Source organism: Cricetulus griseus, chromosome 5 (assembly GCF_003668045.3).
Source record: "Cricetulus griseus strain 17A/GY chromosome 5, alternate assembly CriGri-PICRH-1.0, whole genome shotgun sequence".
Taxonomy (NCBI): Eukaryota; Metazoa; Chordata; class Mammalia; order Rodentia; family Cricetidae; genus Cricetulus; species Cricetulus griseus.
Window position 1 is genome coordinate 77547394 of NC_048598.1, and position 18926 is coordinate 77566319.

The window sequence follows — 18926 nt, forward strand, 5'->3', positions numbered from 1 at the left end:
TTCCCAAGCAAGTGTTGGTTTTGTTTGTCTTATCAACTTTAGCTTTCAGTTTCTCACCTTTTCACACAGTATTTCATTGTGGAATGATGATGGTTAGCTTTAATTGTCAACTTGACACAATCCAAAATTAACTGGGAAGAGTCTCTCTGAGAGATTGTCTACACTGGGTTGGTCTACAGGCATGTCTATGTGGGATTCTCTTAAGTTAACTAATGTTGGAAGAGCCAGCCCACTGTGGGCCACACCACTCCCTAGGCAGAGAGCCTTGCACTGTGTAAGAGTGAAGAAATTGAGCTGAGCACCAGCATGCACACATGCAGCCCACTGCCCTTGATTGTGAGTGGGATTCGACTAGTTGTTTTAAGTTCTTATGGCCTTGAGTTTTCTGCTACTATGGACTATAACTTGGAATTGTGATCTCAAATAAACCCTCCCTTTCCTAAATTGTTTTTTGTCAGAATATTTTATTACACTGACAGCAATGAAAATAGGACAGGAATAGAGTCTGGAATTCCCATCCATATATATGAAAGAACTCACCAAACAGCAAAATGAATTCTTTCAGGCAATAGAATTCATGGCTGCTCTATCCTGAACCATTCCAGTTGACTAACAACCAAGAAACAAAAAGTATTCCTTCTAAGGTGATTTTGCTGGTAAGGCAATCCCTCAGAGTGGGGTCTCCAAGGACTTTGTTAGACTGTGTTCATGATGGTCCTAGTGGCTTGTTAAGAAGGATTTCCAAAGTCACTTTTGATAATGATGAATGCCCGGCACACCATGTTAACATGTTATAAACAGTTCAAGAGGACAACTGATGCTGCACACTGTACTTTATTTTTCTTCAGACAGACAAGGGGAGTTAATGGCAATGTAACATTTTCCAATAACACAAACAAAGTGCCATTATATTTAATGGTAGCCAACTGGAGACTTACTTTACCTTAACTATGCAAAGTACACTTATATATTTTCTTGTATGTACAGTGCTGTAGGCATTAACCATGCCAAAAAGTATTAACCTTAAAAGCAGCCCGTGGATAAAAGTATGAAAATCTTAATAACAAAGCTTCCAATACAAAACACGTATTTGTACACACTTAGTTTACTTAAGAATAACCCCAATATGACTGAAGCCAAAGCAAAGCTTGGTTGAAAACTTAAGAAAATATAATAATCAACCCCTCTCTCCAAAAAACACTCTGCCATCAATCCTTCAGATGTTATCTTAGAGGGAAGAATTTAATGAAATGAACCACCTGGAGGACCCCCTGCAGGTTCCCCAAGTGGGAAGGTGGAGGTATTGCTGCATAGACACCTGGCCAGCACAGTAATAGTCCTAGGATTTCTGATAAGTCATCTTCCATGACTGTTGTTGTTGTTGTTGGTCTTCTGTACTGAACTTGGAGCACAAAACATTGACTGGCTTTAGGCTATTTTTCTTGGGTATCCATGCTGAAGTGTAATATACCATTCATTCCCCAACTGATTTTCTTTTTGCCTGGTGAGTTGCACAATGCATAGGTGTCTGTAGATGGAGGATTGAATGATTCCCTGGTTAAGGCTAAGGGACAGTTACAATCATTTACCTAATTCAGTCTCACAATGTTTTGTTTAATTCAATCTTATTTAATTGTTTCCTACATTGTGTATAATAAACATCGAGTAACAGATGTCCCTACCAACTGGAAGGTTGTTTAAGTATCCCATTGTTGAAATGTCAAACTTATGTTAAAAACTCACTAGCCATATCCAAGTTGAAACATATGCTACTGCATGGCTATATTAAGCCAGACTTTGAACTATGTCAGTGTCCCTGGAATCTAAATATACCATAGAACTTATAAATGATCTCTGCTTCTTGCAAAAAGCCTTCAGAGGAACATAACATCAACCCCTATAAAAGTCCCTCATTCCCTACAGTTCTGATTTTGCAGAAGACCATCATCCCCTGGTCCAGTCTGGGCAATGTTCCACTCCTATAAGAATTCTTCTTCCCTCCCACCTCATAACAAATGTCCTTTGTCCCTATAATAATAATGACATAGAAAAATCCCTGAAAGATCCAAATTGGGCAACAATACAGATCTGATTAGAGCCTTCATGAGCCTGACAATGTAGAATTGTATTTCTTAAAGGAGTGTGTAACCATATTTGTCTGGGCTGCAATAGACACCATAGAATAAGATCAGACCAGAACTTGAGCGGCTCCCTAATTTCCTTAGACTGGCTTATATTTCAACCTTTTCCTGTTATTTTTTCCTGATAGAGTAGGTGTGCATTTCTAACCATAAGTGATAAGAAAGTATAAAGACACCCACCACCTTCAAAGCCCAGTTTGAGCTGAAGTTCACATTTATGTGTTGTTTTAGTCTAGGTTTGATTACAAATATAGATGATTCACAACTCTGCCCATTCTGTTCAGTGTGGAAACTAGATGTGTGAGTATTAGCCCATTATCTACATTCAGTCTTGATTATTATAATCCCTGTGGATTTATAAGTACTTCCTGAACCCTGCTATCCCTTCTCTCAAACACAGCAAGGCTTTTAGATGTAATAAATATTTGCCAGTGGAAAAGAAAGTATGTATGAGTGAAGGCCACACCCAAACATGCAGAGACAAGAGAGCTGGGCAGGATGGAGGGTTTTGGTTGAACTACATGAAATTACTTCTTTAACTGTTGCTGCCATGGAAAGAAAAGCTCAAGCCTGCACACATGTTCAGGCCCTGAAAAGTCACTATCTCCATTTTTTCTATCTCTCTTTCAGAGTGCCTGTATGAGGCTCCTGGAGCAATGGAAGGCATCAGAGTGCTTTTCTCATGGGCTTTCTCTAACCCTCTCAGCGTGGTTTGGAGAGTGTGTATGTTCTATGTCTGCTTGACTATGGTGTAGAGAAGATTCCAAAGCTTACAGTGGAGTCAAATTTTGGGAGTGAAACCCTTCTTAATATGAAACGTATGAGGATGGCTCTCTGTTGCCTTATTGCAAAATAATTGAGACTATTTTTAAGAAGGAGGAAGAAACAGTCTAGTCAAGGCTTCTATATACACTCTTTTCTTCTAACATGTTTTCAACAAGAAAAATGCACCATCAACTATTTTTAGAGCAAAAGCAGCCGCAATGCTGTGTCTGGGGTCACAATACTGGGGTCCAGTGACTGGGTGAATTTGCCATTCAAATCAGAAAACAAAATCCCACACCTGAAGGAATCCTATGACCTTTTTCTTTCTTTTAATATATATATGTATATACATTTTTTCAAATACTTTACAAATCCCAGTTTGAACAATAACAACAAAACCAAACAAGAAACAGGTTTTATATTAAAAATGTCCATGTTCTTCATCGTTAGTTCTAAAGCAGCTTGAAGGAGCCTGACACTCGGCATGTACTGCAAACTGACTCCATTGTAATGATCTTGGCAGGATAGCAGCACAGGTTTCTTAATCCATATTCATCATGTGGAGAATGTAAACCTTTCATAGGATAATATTTTGCATAAAAATTAAGATAACTTGAAAAGTTCTGGCCCTCCTGTTCTCCGAGACCTACTGGAGAGGTCTGACTTCCCTGCCCTCTCAGTGAAGCAAGGTACCTCTGTATTTCAGGGAGACAGGCCAAGGGGAAGGGCTGGGAGGACTCCTGATGCATCTGTGTTGGAACAGGCCACACAAAGCACCTCTCTGAAGGCCCCACCGCCATTGCCAGCTTCTAACCCTTTGCTCTCTTCCCATCTGGATTTCCAACTCAGTGAACCTCCTGGGTTTAACCAAACATGCATGTAATCCTAGGTAACTTGAGTTCAATGCTGAATCATCCAGGGACAAGTAAACCTTGAAGAAACAAGGTCACCTGAACAACAGCTATATCCATCACTATAAACATGGCGGTGGCAGGGGTGGGGTGTTGGGGGGTGGTCTATAGAGGTGGAGAGTTGAGTCCAAAGCAGCTGAGGGGGCGATGAGACCCAGGCTCTCTCAGGCCCTTCATGTCTCTCAAGTTAAGCCTACATTCTCCGAAATGCTTTTGAAGAATCAAGAGACAAATAGCTCAAATGGAAAAATTATCTGTTTTTGTTTGTCTTGCTAACAAAAATTCTAGAGGTCCTAACTAAATACAACTTAAACAATGCTGAGATGCATGTATTCTTTTTGAAAGCAGCTTTTGAAATATCAACCACAGCAATAAACATCTAATGAAGTACATTCCAAAGGTAATACAGATGAATGATACAGAGTATGTAATGCCACAAAGTAACTCCACAATGTCTCCACACTAATGCTAAATTCGGGAGAAAAGATGTTTCCCTTTTCATTAGCTGGAGATTTCACTTCTTTTGTTACTCCTCTATACAAACTACCCCCCCAGGATGTACAGATAATCTCTACATTCCATACATACCCGAAACCTTTTTTTCCTCTCCCTCTTTCAGGTTTCTAAATAAAACCAAACTGCGAGGACAAGATAATGTTTTACATGTAATTCCATAGACACAGGCCAGGCCGTTGAATCCTTGGACCTCAAGTCAGTGCTTCCTTTAGGATTTGTGACCCTCCCCAAAGTAATTTAAAGCCTTTTCTTAAACATGACAGACCACTGCTAACAAGTACATGTGGATGCATCCAGGGTCACAGGCTTCCTTTCTGGTGTGGTGATGTCCCTGCCCTCACCACACCTCTGGCAGACGGGCACTGAGCCTGCCTTCTCTCTCTACAGTGGCAAAAGTCTTATGAAGAGTCATACCACTCATGTTCCAGATGAAGCAGGCCCCAGAGTGAGTCTCGCTCTTGCTCTTTTTGACTGTGCAATTCCGAGCTCTGTCAGCTTCCAGACATTCAGAGACCAACCACTCTATTCCAACCCCCATGATGAGACTTTTGGGGGCCAAGGCTCAGCCAGGTTGAAGCCTCACTCGGTCACAGGGTAGGTTCTGCAGGTGCTGGTCTCCTAAAAGCAGGCACTTGTGGCTGCCTGACATTCTGGGTGACGCCATTCTTCCTGATGCTGAAGAAGTCACCACACGTCCACTTCCTTGAATCCAGAAGCTTTTGTTTGCTACTCAGAGTGAGCATTGGAGGAGGGGTGGGTATATCCAAAATATATGAATATCTACAATCAGGGTTTAAGGTACTGGATGATACTGTATAAACTGCTAAAATGCTTCTCGGCACAATTGGTAGCTTAAAAAAATAATTTCCTATGGTTTAAGGACATTTTCCCATCAGTGTCTTTCAGTGGGGACGTCTCAATGGGTACCAAGTCCATCTGAAGTCCCCAGCCTCTGTCCTCTGACTGGGTATGTACCATGTGAATCATATACAAAGTCCCTTTCCAGCCCAAGGAAGAACAGAATTCCTTGTAGGTGTCTTCTCCCTACAGTATCCAAGCCCCCATGGCCAGTTTATATAGATCCCATGCAGGCCTTCCCCCCAGCTCCCAGCAGCCAGAGTACAGGCTTCCCAGCAGTCAGGTCCTGGCCATTTGCTCTTTAGATTGTGGGCCAGTCTGGCCAATATGGAAAACAGATTGGTATCCATTGGCACAGTCTAGCATGTTGAGCCACAATTGATGCTTGAAAGTTCCTGGTAGGGTTTTCAAAGCCTGGAGTTTCAATGGAACTGTCTTAAATAAATAAATCTCTTTTTTTCTAAATAATGCAAAAAATAAATGATATTTCCCTTTGGCAGTAAATAGCTGATTCGACCGTTTGCCTGAATGTATGTGTGTGTGTGTGTGTGTGTGTGTGTGTGTGTGTGTGTGTGTGTGTGTGTGTTCAGCTTTGAAAAAAAAGATCACAACTTTGTTTTATGGTACATCGTTGACAACGCATACTGTTTCTACTGCTTTAGTGAACCTTTTGCATATTTTGGGGAGCAGGTCTGTGGACCTCACTTGTGGCCCAGGTAGGTACCCAGAGTGATGCAGGCCCCAACCAGGGCCAGGCTGAGCAGGGTCTTCAGAGACAGCCAAGAGAAATCAAACAGAGGCCTCACACTGGGGCCGTACAGTTCCACAAATGCGTCCTGTAGCGGGGATGGGGGGTGGGGGGTGGGGTGGAGAAAGAAGGACAAAAAAAGAACATTAGTCACCAAGAGAACTCAGAAGGCCTCCTCACCAACAGGGCAGTACCCTGGGCCCCCAGCATGCCAAGCAACCCCCATGATTGGAAAGCAGATTACTCAGTCAAGAAGTGTTTCCTGGCAGCCCGTATGCATGCCAGGTGCTCCTCGACTCTGCAGTGTGTAATATGTAAAGCAGACTAGAAGCGCTTATTGTACAAAGCTCTTGTGAAACAGGGCTCGACCCAAGTAACTATCACAGAGGGCTATGGATAAGAAACTGTTCCCGATAAGTAAGTCAGTAAAGGCACTGGGGAAAATTGGCAGTTTTGCTTTTTTTTTTTTTTTTTTTTGCTAGCTTAGCCATTCATAAAAAATGATAAAGCATAGTACAGGCAACATCTCCCACACAGTTTTACCGTGTTTGTACTGTATCCGGGGCACTGTTCTAGACGCCTGGCATGCATCATTTTATATATTCATACCAATCTTACAAAATCATGTTAGTTCTTCCTGTTCAGAAGATGAAAATCTTGCCTGACTGTTGGAACAGGGGCTTTCTGTCACAGGACAGCTGTGAGGGAGTGAGAATGGCTCAGCCTAACTGCCTAGATTGCTGGCTGCAGTTTTGATGAATAGTCAACCTAGCTCACTTCTAGGAATTTGCTTTTTAAAACCCTACTGAGGAAGGGGGTGGTGGAAGCCTCCAAGACTCAGAGAAGTTAAGGAATGTGTGTAGTAAATGGTAGTGTCAGGATCAGAACCCAGACCCAAGCCAACGCCCTTCGCTCTGCCCTCCCTGGCACTGGGACTCTGCATGTGTGCCACCACATCTAGCTTCACACAGTGCTGGGGGACTAAAAGCAGTTCCTTATGCTGGTGCGGCAAGCGCTTTACCAGCTGGGCTATTTTCTCAGCCCTCACATTGTTGTGAGTCAGACCTACCTCACCCGCAAGCTTATCAATCTGTCCCTTCTATCTGTAACCACCTCTGAGGATCCTGAAGTATCCTTAAAGGGGGGGATAAAGGCATGATGAGGGGAACTGCTCTGTTGTGAATTACATATTTACATGGATATTTTTTCATGAGTGCATGGTATCCTGTAAACTTTATAAACAAATTTTTATAGTGTTTCAAACTTTAGGAATTAAAAGCAATATTATGATATACGTTTGTATACAAGGTGATTAGTCATTCATTTTAAAAATAATAGGTTCCTGGAACTCTATTGACAATTCATCAGAGTTGTTGCCAATAACCATGACAAGTTTGTGCTGAATTGTCCTTGCCACCTCATAGTGGCCTTCTGACCAATGGCATTGTTTGCAAAGCTAGTTGTAGTTTAAAGCAGTGGTTCATATGAAGGACCATCTTGTAACCCAGGGGACAGTTGGTGATGTCTGAAAATATTTGGTCCTCATTACTTGGAGCAAAGGAGCTATTGGTATGTAGTGGGCAGATGTCAGGGATGTCAACATCCTGGAAGACTTGAACAACCTTTACTTGTTAGAACAACTCAGATCCAAATACCAATGGCACCAATGGCTGAGATGTTCCAGTTCACAGGACACTCAGACCCAAGGCCACAGAAGAACAAACAGCTTAGGTGAACATCAGTGGTGTTGGCCACATTAGCAAAGGGCTGGCTGAATTGCTGGCCCACAAGCAAATGCTGGGCATCTCTGGAGGGGCTAGATTAATTTTTGCCAGGAGGGGGCGCAAATGATTTCTCTTACATATCCATTGTTGAGCATGTCTAAATTTGAGTTTCAGAAAAGAGCAAAGAGCACAAATGAAACATAGCACAGTTCTCTCAGTCACAGCTCAGGTTCCACCCTGACGATTCATGAAGAAGCAGCCTTCCCTGTACATGAGGGAGACCACTGACTGGTGGAGGTAGAAGAAAGACAGCTATCACGTCCAGTGGTCCTCTCCCATCTCTTTAATAGCCATGAATGTGTGAGACCTAAAGGCCCAGCTAAAGACACCCTTGTTCCTCAGGGCATCTTTCCTGGGCTGTTTTAAATTCAGCTTCCACTGACAGGGTCAGGCTGTTCCTTGAAGTCCTTCAGTTTTCTGTGGTAAAATCTAAAACAAATGGAACTATTGGTCATGTGACCTTCATGGTTGTACAGCCATCTGGGAAAGTGACAGAAGCAGAGACAATTCTGGAGATACACAGTGCTAGGGGACTGAAGCAATGTCTCTCCAGACCCCTCCCTTTCTGGAGCTGGATAAGCCTTTTATAGCTCCACCCCTTCACAAACAACTTCAGAGAGCATCCCAGGGGTCATTTGTCAAGTGCAGTGTAAAAAAAAAAAAAAAAAAAAAAAAAAAAAAAAAAAAACCAACAACAACAAAAAAATAAAAATAAAAAAAATAAAAAAACACCTTCTGAGAGTGAGGTGTGCAAAATAAGTCCCTCCTGGCCCAAAGAGTGGGGGCAGGGTTTGAAGCCCCAAGGTCTAGGACAGCCTCTGAACTTACAGAAGGATTTGGGTGAACCAACCCCCACCTCCACTCTGAAAATCTGTCAGTTTGTGGCCTTAAGTAAAGTATCCAGGCCTGAACCTCAGCCATAGCCTTACAACTGGAGGCTACTAGGAAAAGTAACATGTTACTTAAGTTCATGTGTCAGTGTGGTCCAGAAGGGGAACAAAAACAGTAATAACAATGTGTCCTGTTGTCTGCCCCGGTGTTGGCCTTTGGTAGCTCTGCACCATCTCTACCTGCTTCTGCCCTTCTGTGGTTATGCCTACTTGCTCCTGCATGGACGCTGCTGTACAGCTCCCTAAGTAGCCATGTTTAGCTCTGAAGATGGAAGTAGCAGTAGTAATGACCCCTTGTCCCATATAGATTACTAACTAGTCCATCGGATTGTAGAACAGGGTGGTGGTGAATCATTTAATCCCTGGGGATTGCACGTGGTACCTAATCCCTGCTGAATTCAGCAGAATTCAGATACTGCTGATCTGTAATTCCAACATTCAAGGACCCTGTGGGTTCAGGACCAAGCCTCTAAAAAGCCATTTCTAGAGAGTGTCTTGCTTTCTCAAACATTCCAATTAGGGAGATTTCTGAAGTCTATTTAAATAGCCTGTCATTATTTAAGTTTGAAAGACATTTTAAAAATGCGTACTTAATCATTTTATGTATTAAAAACATCGTAGGGGCTGGAGCGATGGTTCAGGGGTTAAGAACATTTGCTACTCTTGCAGAGGACCCAAGTTCAGTTCCCAACACTTAGGTTGAGCAACTCACAACTGTCTGCAAATCTAGGTCTAGGGGATCAATGCCTATGGTCTCTGTGGGGTCTGTACTCATGTGCACATCCCCACCCCCAAATAAACATAATTTAAAATAAAATAGATATTTTCTGAGAAAAAAGCCACAAAGGTAGGAAAGGAAACCCTGGCCTTTGACACACGATTCTGGCTAAATCCTGTCCACATGCAATGGACACAGGGTCCTTGCTCATGTCAAAGCTGGCAAAGCTTCCTGTACTGCATCTGCAGGGTTAGGGTTGCTCGCAGGCCTGGGAAGGTCTTTCTGCCCTCTGCTGGGGGGGAGCCCCAATCTTTTTCTGTGTGGATTTCAAACTCAGAGGCCATAGCTAGCCTTAGTCTGCCTTCACCCAGGGTTACCCACAGGGCTAAGTACCCAAAACACAGAGCAGATAGGGCTACAAGTGTCCCCATTGCTCTACACTGCACCATGGGATAGCTCTTCCCTGTCCCTGAATCTCCATTCTCAGTCTCTCTCATACATCCCTCTGGAGGCCACTCATCCTCCAAATTTTCCTTCCCCCACTCAGAATCTTCTAAGAAACAGCATTTAGGCTAAGAGAAAATAAGCTTGGAAAACTCAAAGTAAGCTGGTTGGCAAAAAATGCATAACATTTAATTAATATCAAGAGCCAAGAAGGGTATGGCTGGACTGTCTGGGGACTGAGCATTCCAAGAAGGCTTTGACCCCAGGCAAGGGTGAATGAGGAGACTCCTGGAATCTGGGAGTGCTCCTCAAAGGACTTAACAAATGCCACCATTTCCTTAATGATCACACTGGAGTTAGTTACCTTGAAAAACGAACAAAATCCACAAGTTGTGTTTAAAGAAAGACACCCAAATAGTTTAAAGTCCTGAAAATAATATCACCACATCCATATTTTGGGTCCAGAGAATGGAAATACACTTTGAAACATGCTAGTGTATCGTACCAGTCACACACACACTCGTGTGCATGTGTGTGAACACGTCCATGCTCACATGCTTTCCCCCTGAGGCTCTACTCCATTGACACTGTGCCTCAGCTGAGCTTCCACACTAAAACACACCACTGACTAAGCGATCAAGTCACAGCTTCCAAATCACTGGGCACTTCTCGGCCCTTCATCAGCTGTCTTTCCCGTGACTGTCCCCAGCAGCCATCCCTTTTCCTGTGTGTGCTGCTTGCCTCCCAGAAGCCAATGCCACCCCTTTCTGAGAAGATCGGGACCAAGGAGCACAAACTACCACAAGAGCTTGCTTGGGGTCACTAATCTTCACCCTTGAGCCTGATTCTACCATCTTCCATGCCATGTAAACATTATGATTTTTCTCACAATGTCTGTGCTGATGCATGACCCCCACGACCCGAACGGGAATCTTCTCTCTCTCCTTCCAGACAAGCTGCCAACCCCTTTTTGGTTCTCTTCCCACCTTCATCTCACCAGAAGATTTATTCCTCTCCTATGCCTCGGAGACCACCTCATGGCAGTCATACCTGCTGTGTGGTTAACTGTACCATGCTTGTCAGGTAGCACTACACAAGGGCCTTTGGCCATTGCCAATCATCCATGTTCCACATTCTTTGAGGGCTCCTCTTGCTTCCTGAAGAGTTTCCCTGCTATACCCTTCATGACACCTCTTCCTCTGATGGTCCAGATATATGCTTGATGCTTCTGGCTTCTGCCCGGATCACTGCCTTTCTCTTTGTCAATCCCCTTTCCTGTCCCCATCTTAAATACCGCCCTATGATAAAGGTCCAAAGTTATTATTTCCATTCCTATTCTCATTCAGACTTCCAGATTCATATTCCAGTAGCTTTCTTGTGTGTGTTGTATATGTATGTTCATATGGGTGTGGATATTTGCATGTGGGTGCACATACATACTTGTTTGTTACATGAATATGTATATATGGGGTATGTATTATGTGTTCAGGTGCACACACATGTGAAAGTCAGAAGTTAACACTGGGTGTCTTCTTCAGTTGCTTTCTGTCTTATTTTTTGAGACACTGAACCTAAAAGCCCAACAATTTGGCTGAGCTGGGTAGCAGGTGAGCTCAAGGAACCCTCTAGTCTCTGCCTCCCTGGAGCTGAGATTACAGGTGCCTGATGTCATCCTAGGTTTTATGTGGGTGCCAGTGACTCAGATTTAGACTCTTATGCTGTGCAGCAGGTACTTTGCCAACTGAGTCATCTCTAATCCTCCAGTTGCATTCTAATACGTCCTGTAGGGATTGCAATAAACCTGCCCTGTGTGAAGGCCAGCATCGTTCCCTCTAACAAGTCTGCCCCTCTTCCTGCCGCCACAGTGCATGTAGCACTGGCTTGAAAGAATTGTCATGTTAGGTTGGGTCCCCCCACAAACAGACCCAGAGACAAAGACTGAGTGTAAGCAGTCTATCTGGGAGCTGACCCCAAGACACTGTAGCTGAGGAGTGGAGGTGAGAGAAAGGAGAGTCACCAAACTAGAATCTCCTCTTCTGGCAAGACAGGCTCCATCCTTTTGGAGATTAACCCTGTTAGAGAAACCTATGAGCCATTGTGGAATGGTGAGCTGGGAATTTCAACAGTAGCTTCTAGTACTTGGAGCTTGAAGTTATCTACACAAGTGCCAGTACCATTGTGTGCATGGGTGAAGTGGGCTCTAGAGCAGAAACACAGGTTTCACGTGGCTTGGAGCTGGAGGTGAAATTAGCAAACACTACAGAGGAAAGATTGAAAGGTAAGGAGGGTGGTGTCTATAGCACTGATGACCAGCTAATCTGTCTCCATTGCCACCTCTCACAATTACTGCTCTCTTCCTCCAGTCTTTGTGCTCTGCCATTAAATTGTTTCCTATTGTAGCCAGAATGATCCATCTAGTTATGAACCTGTCACCTCCATACTTACTCTCTGAGACCAGATTCTTCAAGTCCCAGACTTCCAGGCTCTGGCCCAGCCTGGTTGTTTATGGTTTCCTCTGCTTTTCAGTGAAGTCTTGCTCATTCGGAAACCTGAAGAGCCTTTTCTACACACAGCTTTCGTCAACAATAAGAGAAACAGAGCTCACACTTGGGATGACACACCTTTAATCTCAGCACTAGAGAGGACTATAAGGAGCTCATTGCAGTCTGAGGTTTGGTGGAGAGCATTGCATTCTGTAGTCACTCTGAGGACAGGATCACACCCCCCCCACGCCCACTTTGGTCTGAGCCTTGGTAGCGGTAAGAACTTTCTGGTGAATGGCTGCTTTGATTTTCTGATCTTCAGCTCAAACCCTAATATCTCTCTCTGGGTTTTTAATATTCTTGCTACAGTTACTCTCTGTTGGGAGACCTGTCATGTAGTAACCACACTGGAAAGATACATTTATAAAATTCTCACTAGAAGTAAATGCACAACAACCCAGGATTTTGAAGCTGGCTGTACTAAAGTCTGTTACCTAAAACAAGGGAGAGGCCCAAGGTCAAGGGTTATTTCTGGATATTTGGGCAGACACAAGGATGTTGGGTGGTTCTGAATTGTAGATGCTGTTTCTAAGGTGGGAGGAGGTTCACACCCAACATCATCTGTTTGCTGACATTAAATCTCTGGGCTCAAGAGGATGCCAGTGAGAGTGGGAGGCAAAGGCAAAGGGCGGAAAGAACACAAGGCATCACCAGAGCCGGAAGCTCTCTATGAGGACAAGGAAGCTGTGATTGTCTTGACACCAGGCTTGGCCCTGAGCAAAAGCAGAAGCATGCACTCACAAGGAAGTGAGGGCCGTTTCTACCTGAGTGAAGCAGCTGGTGAGGAAGTGACTCCATTTCCCCCTTATCGCTTGGCTGGGCAGGATTTCCTCTGCAGAGCGTTGTGTTGAATGGGCCCTGAGGGTCCCCTCTGCAGCAAAGGGCAGCTTTGTCGGTAGCATGCTGGCATCTCTTCCTTGTGCCTCCTGAGCCTCCCCTATCCTCCCAAAATACTGATTTCAGGTTTGAGGGGAAAGGAAAGGGAAAAAAAGCCTATGAGCATCTAACTGAAGGCCACACAGCTGCTTGACCTCAGAGTGGTAGAGGGACACCCTAGCAAGGCCCATTGCCCAGTCAGTGCAGGCCAATCTTGGAGAGGCTCTGGGCCCAGGGGGACGGGCTCTTTGAAACACAGGCCAAAGACATGCATGCAAGGAGACCTAATCTAAGCATCATTTGGTTGTAACTAGAAACCTGCTGGGCAAATGACAGGAGATGAAAAGCCCTAATATACCAAAAATAAAACTTGCCTGACTGCAGTGGGTTAGGCCAGGGAACTTTGGGGTATATTTTCTTATGAAAATTTAGCTAGGATGCAAATGAGGTGGTGGGTCTCAGGAGCCAAAGAGGGTGTGAGATGACAAACCTGAAGGCTGCTTTGTATCTTGAGCAGAAGAGTTTGAAAGTACTTCACAAAGGTACGTCTGTGAATGCTCTAGAGGTTACGCAGTCAGAAGGCTGGGCAAAGGCAACTCAGCCATATCCAGCTGTACAGGATACACACACCCAGAGATGGCCAAAGCCCCAGCTAGAAACTTGGTGGCTGACCGACCACCTGACCTGCCTGGGTGAGAGATGTGACCTGGAAACAAGCACAGACACTGGCTCCTGATGCACACCAGTTATGCAAACCCTGCAAGGAGAGCTGCCTAGACACCTATGGCGCAGGTCCCTCCTGCATGGGGAGTTGTGATCAGTCCCATACTTCAAAAGACATACATGGGAATAGGTATAGCTATATTGCTGAAGGGCAACAGCTATGCCCTTCCATTCACCAGGTTCATAACAAAAGAGACTGGAGGCTCCATCAGGACCCAGTCCTGGCATCTCATCTTCAGCTTGCTTGTTCATTTAGTCACCAAACGTGACTTTGTGGGCCTGTCTCTGTCCTATAATGTCTTGGTAATATTCTAAACACATAGTTGCGTTAATGGGCATGAGCTTTCTCAGTCCATTGAAAGCCTTTTGTGAATGTAGGCAGACTGATGTTGCAGTGTCCTGGTCATGAGGTAATACGCTCTTTCTGTGGCACTCTTTCATTGTTTGCCCGAAGAGCCTCTGCAGGGGGCTCTGGTAACAGTTACTTTTCTTGTTAGGGTCCTAAATTTCTTGACTACAAGAGAGGAAGGATTTATTTTGACTCATGACTTGAGGAAGCTGTACATCGTGATGGGGAATGCATGATGGAGAAGTGTGAAGTTGCTTGCTAACATCCTGATAGATTGGAAGCTGAGAGAGTAGGGCGGGAGTAAGGCTGGGTCCACCCCCAGGGCGGGGAGTAAGGCTAGGTCCACCCCCAGGGCGGGAGTAAGGCTGGGTCCACCCCCAGTACCCAATCCTGATAAGCCCCACCTCTTACAGGCTTTAAATCTCCCCAAACAGCACCACCAGCTGGTGGTGTGCAGACAGATGACTTTGTTGGGACTGCTTTACACTTAACGCAGAGCAGCATTTTTTTTCTTGGGAGCCTCACACCACTGGCCTCAGCAACCTGCCTCCTAGGGCTTTGGCCTTGAAAACATTTCTCCACTTGTGTTCCTCATTCCTCTTTCTCCCTTTGGCCAGAGACCTTCCTGTTGGTCAATCATTTCTGGCTTTGGATTTATGACATACTATTATTTGGGGGAGAATACTAGTTTATGATATTGTATTATTTAAGAAAGTATGTTGTGCTCCCCTGATAATGAGATTGATGACTGACTTATATGCCATCCTAGGGCCTTCATCCAGCAGCTGGTGGAAGTGGAAGAAGACACCCAAACTAATCACCGAACTGAACTGGAATCCAGTTGCAGAGAAGGATGAGTGATGAGCAAAGGGGTCCAGAACAGGCTGGTGAAACCCACAGAAATAGCTGACCTGAACAAATGGGGAACTCTTGGTCCCCAGACTGATAGCTGGCATACCAGCATGGGACTGATCCATACCCCATGAACATGGGTGTCAGTGAGGAGACCTTGGAAATCTATGGGGCCTTTTGTAGTAAGTAGATCAGTACTTATCCTTAGCATTGGAATAGACTTTGGGAACCCATTCTACATAGAGGGATACTCCCTGAGCCTAGACACAAGAGGGTGGGTCTAGACCCTCTCCTAAAGGACATGACAGACTCTTAAGACCCCCCTATGGAAGGCCTCAACCTCCCTGGGGAGCAGAAAGGGTATGGGATAGGTAGGGTGTTAGTTGGGGGGGCAGAGGAGGAGGAGAAGCAGAGGGAACTGGGATTGACATGTAAAATAATCTTGTTTCTAATTTAAATAAAAAATGGAGAGAAAGAAAAAAGTAAGTATGCTGTGCAAAATTCTTACTACAATTAGGTAATAAAAAGATAGCTAGCCAAACTTAAAAACAGGCAAAGAATTTGAATGGACATTTTGCTAAATGATCCTGATATGACCAATAAGTACATGAAAATACATTTAAGATTATTAGTTATTGGGGAAATGCAATTGAAACTACAATAAGCTGGTACTTCAGACCTACAAGACGGCTGTAATTTTTAAATGGACAGTGACAAGTATTGGTTAGGATATAGAGTACTAGAGCCTTCACAGGGTGGCAGCAGGGATGTAAAAGGGTACAGCCATGGGACAAAACAGTTTGATGATTCTTTGAAAGCTTACATGGAGCTACTGCATGAACCAACAGTGTAACTGCTAGTATATGATCAACATAATTGAAAACATATGCTCATATAAAAACTAATGCATGAATATTCACATCAGCACTATTTGGAACAGCCAAAGAGCAGAAATAATCCAACTGTCTCCTAACTGATAAATGGACAAAGGAATATTATTCATCCATAAAAGGGATGAGGCACCAGTATATACTACAGGCTGGGTGAACCTTGAAACAAAACTAAATGAGCAAAGACTGGCATAAACTTTAAATGCAGTACAGTTCTACTCACATGAAATGTCCCAAATAGGCAAGTTTTAGAGACAGAAATCTGATGAACGAGAAGGAGTTGGGGAGAGGGAGGGCTATGGGTACAGAAATCCTTTTGGATCCATTAAAAAGTTTGGAAATTAAGTAGTAGTGACAGTTGTAAACCCTTTTGAATATTCTAAATAACAGTGAATTGATCATAATATGTGGTATTTCATGGTATGTGAACTATATTTAAGTAAAAATAATTATATTTCTTGCAATCCACAAAGGGGAGGATTAACAATGTTACATCCTATGGAACTAGACAGAAGGATTGAGTGTGCTCTCAACAGGTGTTTGGGCTAGTGAGGTGAGGCCCCTTTTGTTATGGTTGTCCTACCAAGCAGTGGTAGGACAATTCAGAAGACTTTCTCTGGGTGAGGACTCAGGCCAGCTGAGCATCCCATGCTATGAGGGCAGAGGCTCACATTCCTGCAGGCCTTCCATTCCTTCCTCTGTGAACGGCTGCACTATCCAGGCATGTGCTGTTCTGGCCCTGTCCTTTCTTTTTCATTAATCCTTGCGGATATAGCTTGGGATATGCTAGTGCATACAAGGATATACATTAGCATCACTGTTGCAGCCGGCAACCTCTGGATTCCTTTCAGAGTGTCCATCCCAACTGTACTCTGCTTCCACAGGCCCTAGGAGGCCTCAGAACTTCCTGGTCCCTCTGCTAAGCCTCTGCTCTGTGGCCCTCTTCTCTCCAGCATGGGAAAGGGTGCCTTGGCTCTGGTGTTTCCTTGTGCCTCCAATCTCTCTGCCTTTATAAGCATAAGTCAGTTATTTGTGCCATAAACCTTTCCCAGGTTCCCCATACTCCCATGTTTCTACACAGCACCTAGCATACTATCATTATGTTGCCTAGTTGGTCTCAAGTGGGTTTAAGTGATTCTCCCACCTCAGCATCCCAGTAGCTGTGACTACAATCATTCACTATCGTGCCTGGCCTTCGTGCCAATTTTAATTAGTCCCAAGAAGCCAGTGTGCCTCAGATTGGGAGAAAAGGGTGAATCTCTGACTTTCCTGGATGCCATATGGGATTCTTCATGCCTTGAATGCAGTTTACCATTGACATAGACACACCACTGTCTTTCTTTGGATCTGTGGCTACTGTGTGGTCACTCACCCAGTGTCCACTCTGTATGTGAGTGTGAGCATAAGTACTGATGCTCTACAGGACCAATGGCAGCTGAGCACACTTATCCTGTAGGTGATTACTTGGGCCACACACACAGTGCCCCGCTGTGCCTGCCATGTGGCCTATGAACATGTGGTGTGGCCCCGCATGTCACAAAGGGGTTAATTCATGAAAATATGCCACAAATGGGAACTGAAAGCACATGCTTACTAAGTCCTGAGACTTGGCCTAATCGCTGTCATCGGTACACCGCTGTGGGGGTGGGGTGGGGTGGGGAAGAGAGGGGCTCGCCTTCCATTAAACAGGAAGACCAGAGTTGGGAGCCAAGTGTTTGATTTTTCACTTGTTCAAATCAGTAAGTGTTGACTGAAGCTGATGGGAGGAGGGTACAGAGAACCTGTGTCTCCTAATGGGGATTTGCTGAAAACGAGTTGACCCTGGAGGGGGTCATGTTGGAGTAAAGAACACAAAGGAGAAAATATTCCTATAGGTGACATCTGCTGGGCACTGGCAGCTTCCAGCCATGCCTGGCATAACAAGGTCCTTCCAAGACTGGGCATCTTTCCTGGAAGTTCCATGCCATATTGGATCGAGCACTTGCTTGAATGACCTACAGCAAACTGTAGCATCCTTGGAAGACCAGCTTTGCACCTCCACAGAGTGGATCCTATTGTTTTTTGTCTGGGACAAATAAATCCCACACTCTACTGAAAGCTCACAGCCTACTAATATCCCACCCCCAAGCACCCCTAAGCATAAGAGTCTCAGCCTGTTCCTAGCTCCATACTCTGCAGCTCAGGGAACCATTAGGGAACCATTCACTCTGCGACAGCCAAAATGACCGAGATGTCCTCGGAGCAACCCTTGAGAGAAGAGAGGTTTCCTAGCCACACCATCAATTCAGCCATCAGTAAAAGAAGAGCGATTACATCTTCCCATCTCGATCAGGGCCTGATACACGATGGTAAACTCAGTGTGCTCCTTGTGGGTGTGCTCAGGAAAATCTGCTTTCGGTTTGTAGTTTACGATTTAGCCGGCTTCACCTGGAAAGACTCCGCATGAATAAAACCAGATGCACTTCAAGGCACACACTGGCTGGCTCTTTGACAGGCCTCTTCCTTCCTCAGATGGTCCTCCTGAGCCATCTGAGGAACCGCTCTATCTCAAGGAAAATGCAGTCTCTGTTGCTGACAACAGCTGTTAGTAATGGAGCATGTGAATGCTGAACAGGGTCAAGGCTAGAGTTCTGGATTCAACCTCATTAACACAGGGATGAGATATGCTGGCGTGGCCGCTTGTCCAAATAGATGCTTACTGAGAGGATCTCAGTCAGTGTGTCTGGTGCCAGAACTAGATGGCCATATATGGAGAGGGAGAGAGAGGGATGGAGGAATGGGGAGGGGGTGCAGTTGAGAGCTCTTCCATCGGCAGAACTTCCAGGGCACACTGACAGTTGGCTGACCTGACATAAGGCCACTGTCCTACAGTGAAGTGAGTCTCCGTGGACATGAGCAAAGCCAGGAAACCACACGGG

General features: G+C 44.7%; 1 protein-coding gene across 1 annotated transcript in view; it reads right to left on the minus strand.

Annotated features, from left to right (window-relative positions):
• Positions 1-815: 815 nt before the first annotated feature.
• Bcl2 (BCL2 apoptosis regulator) overlaps positions 816-18926 on the minus strand; it is a 171284-nt gene continuing 153173 nt past the window's right edge. The window contains exon 2 of the mRNA XM_027417861.2: positions 816-6027. Coding sequence (XP_027273662.1) covers positions 5893-6027 — 135 coding nt within the window. The 3' untranslated portion in view covers positions 816-5892. The remainder of the gene's footprint in view (positions 6028-18926) is intronic.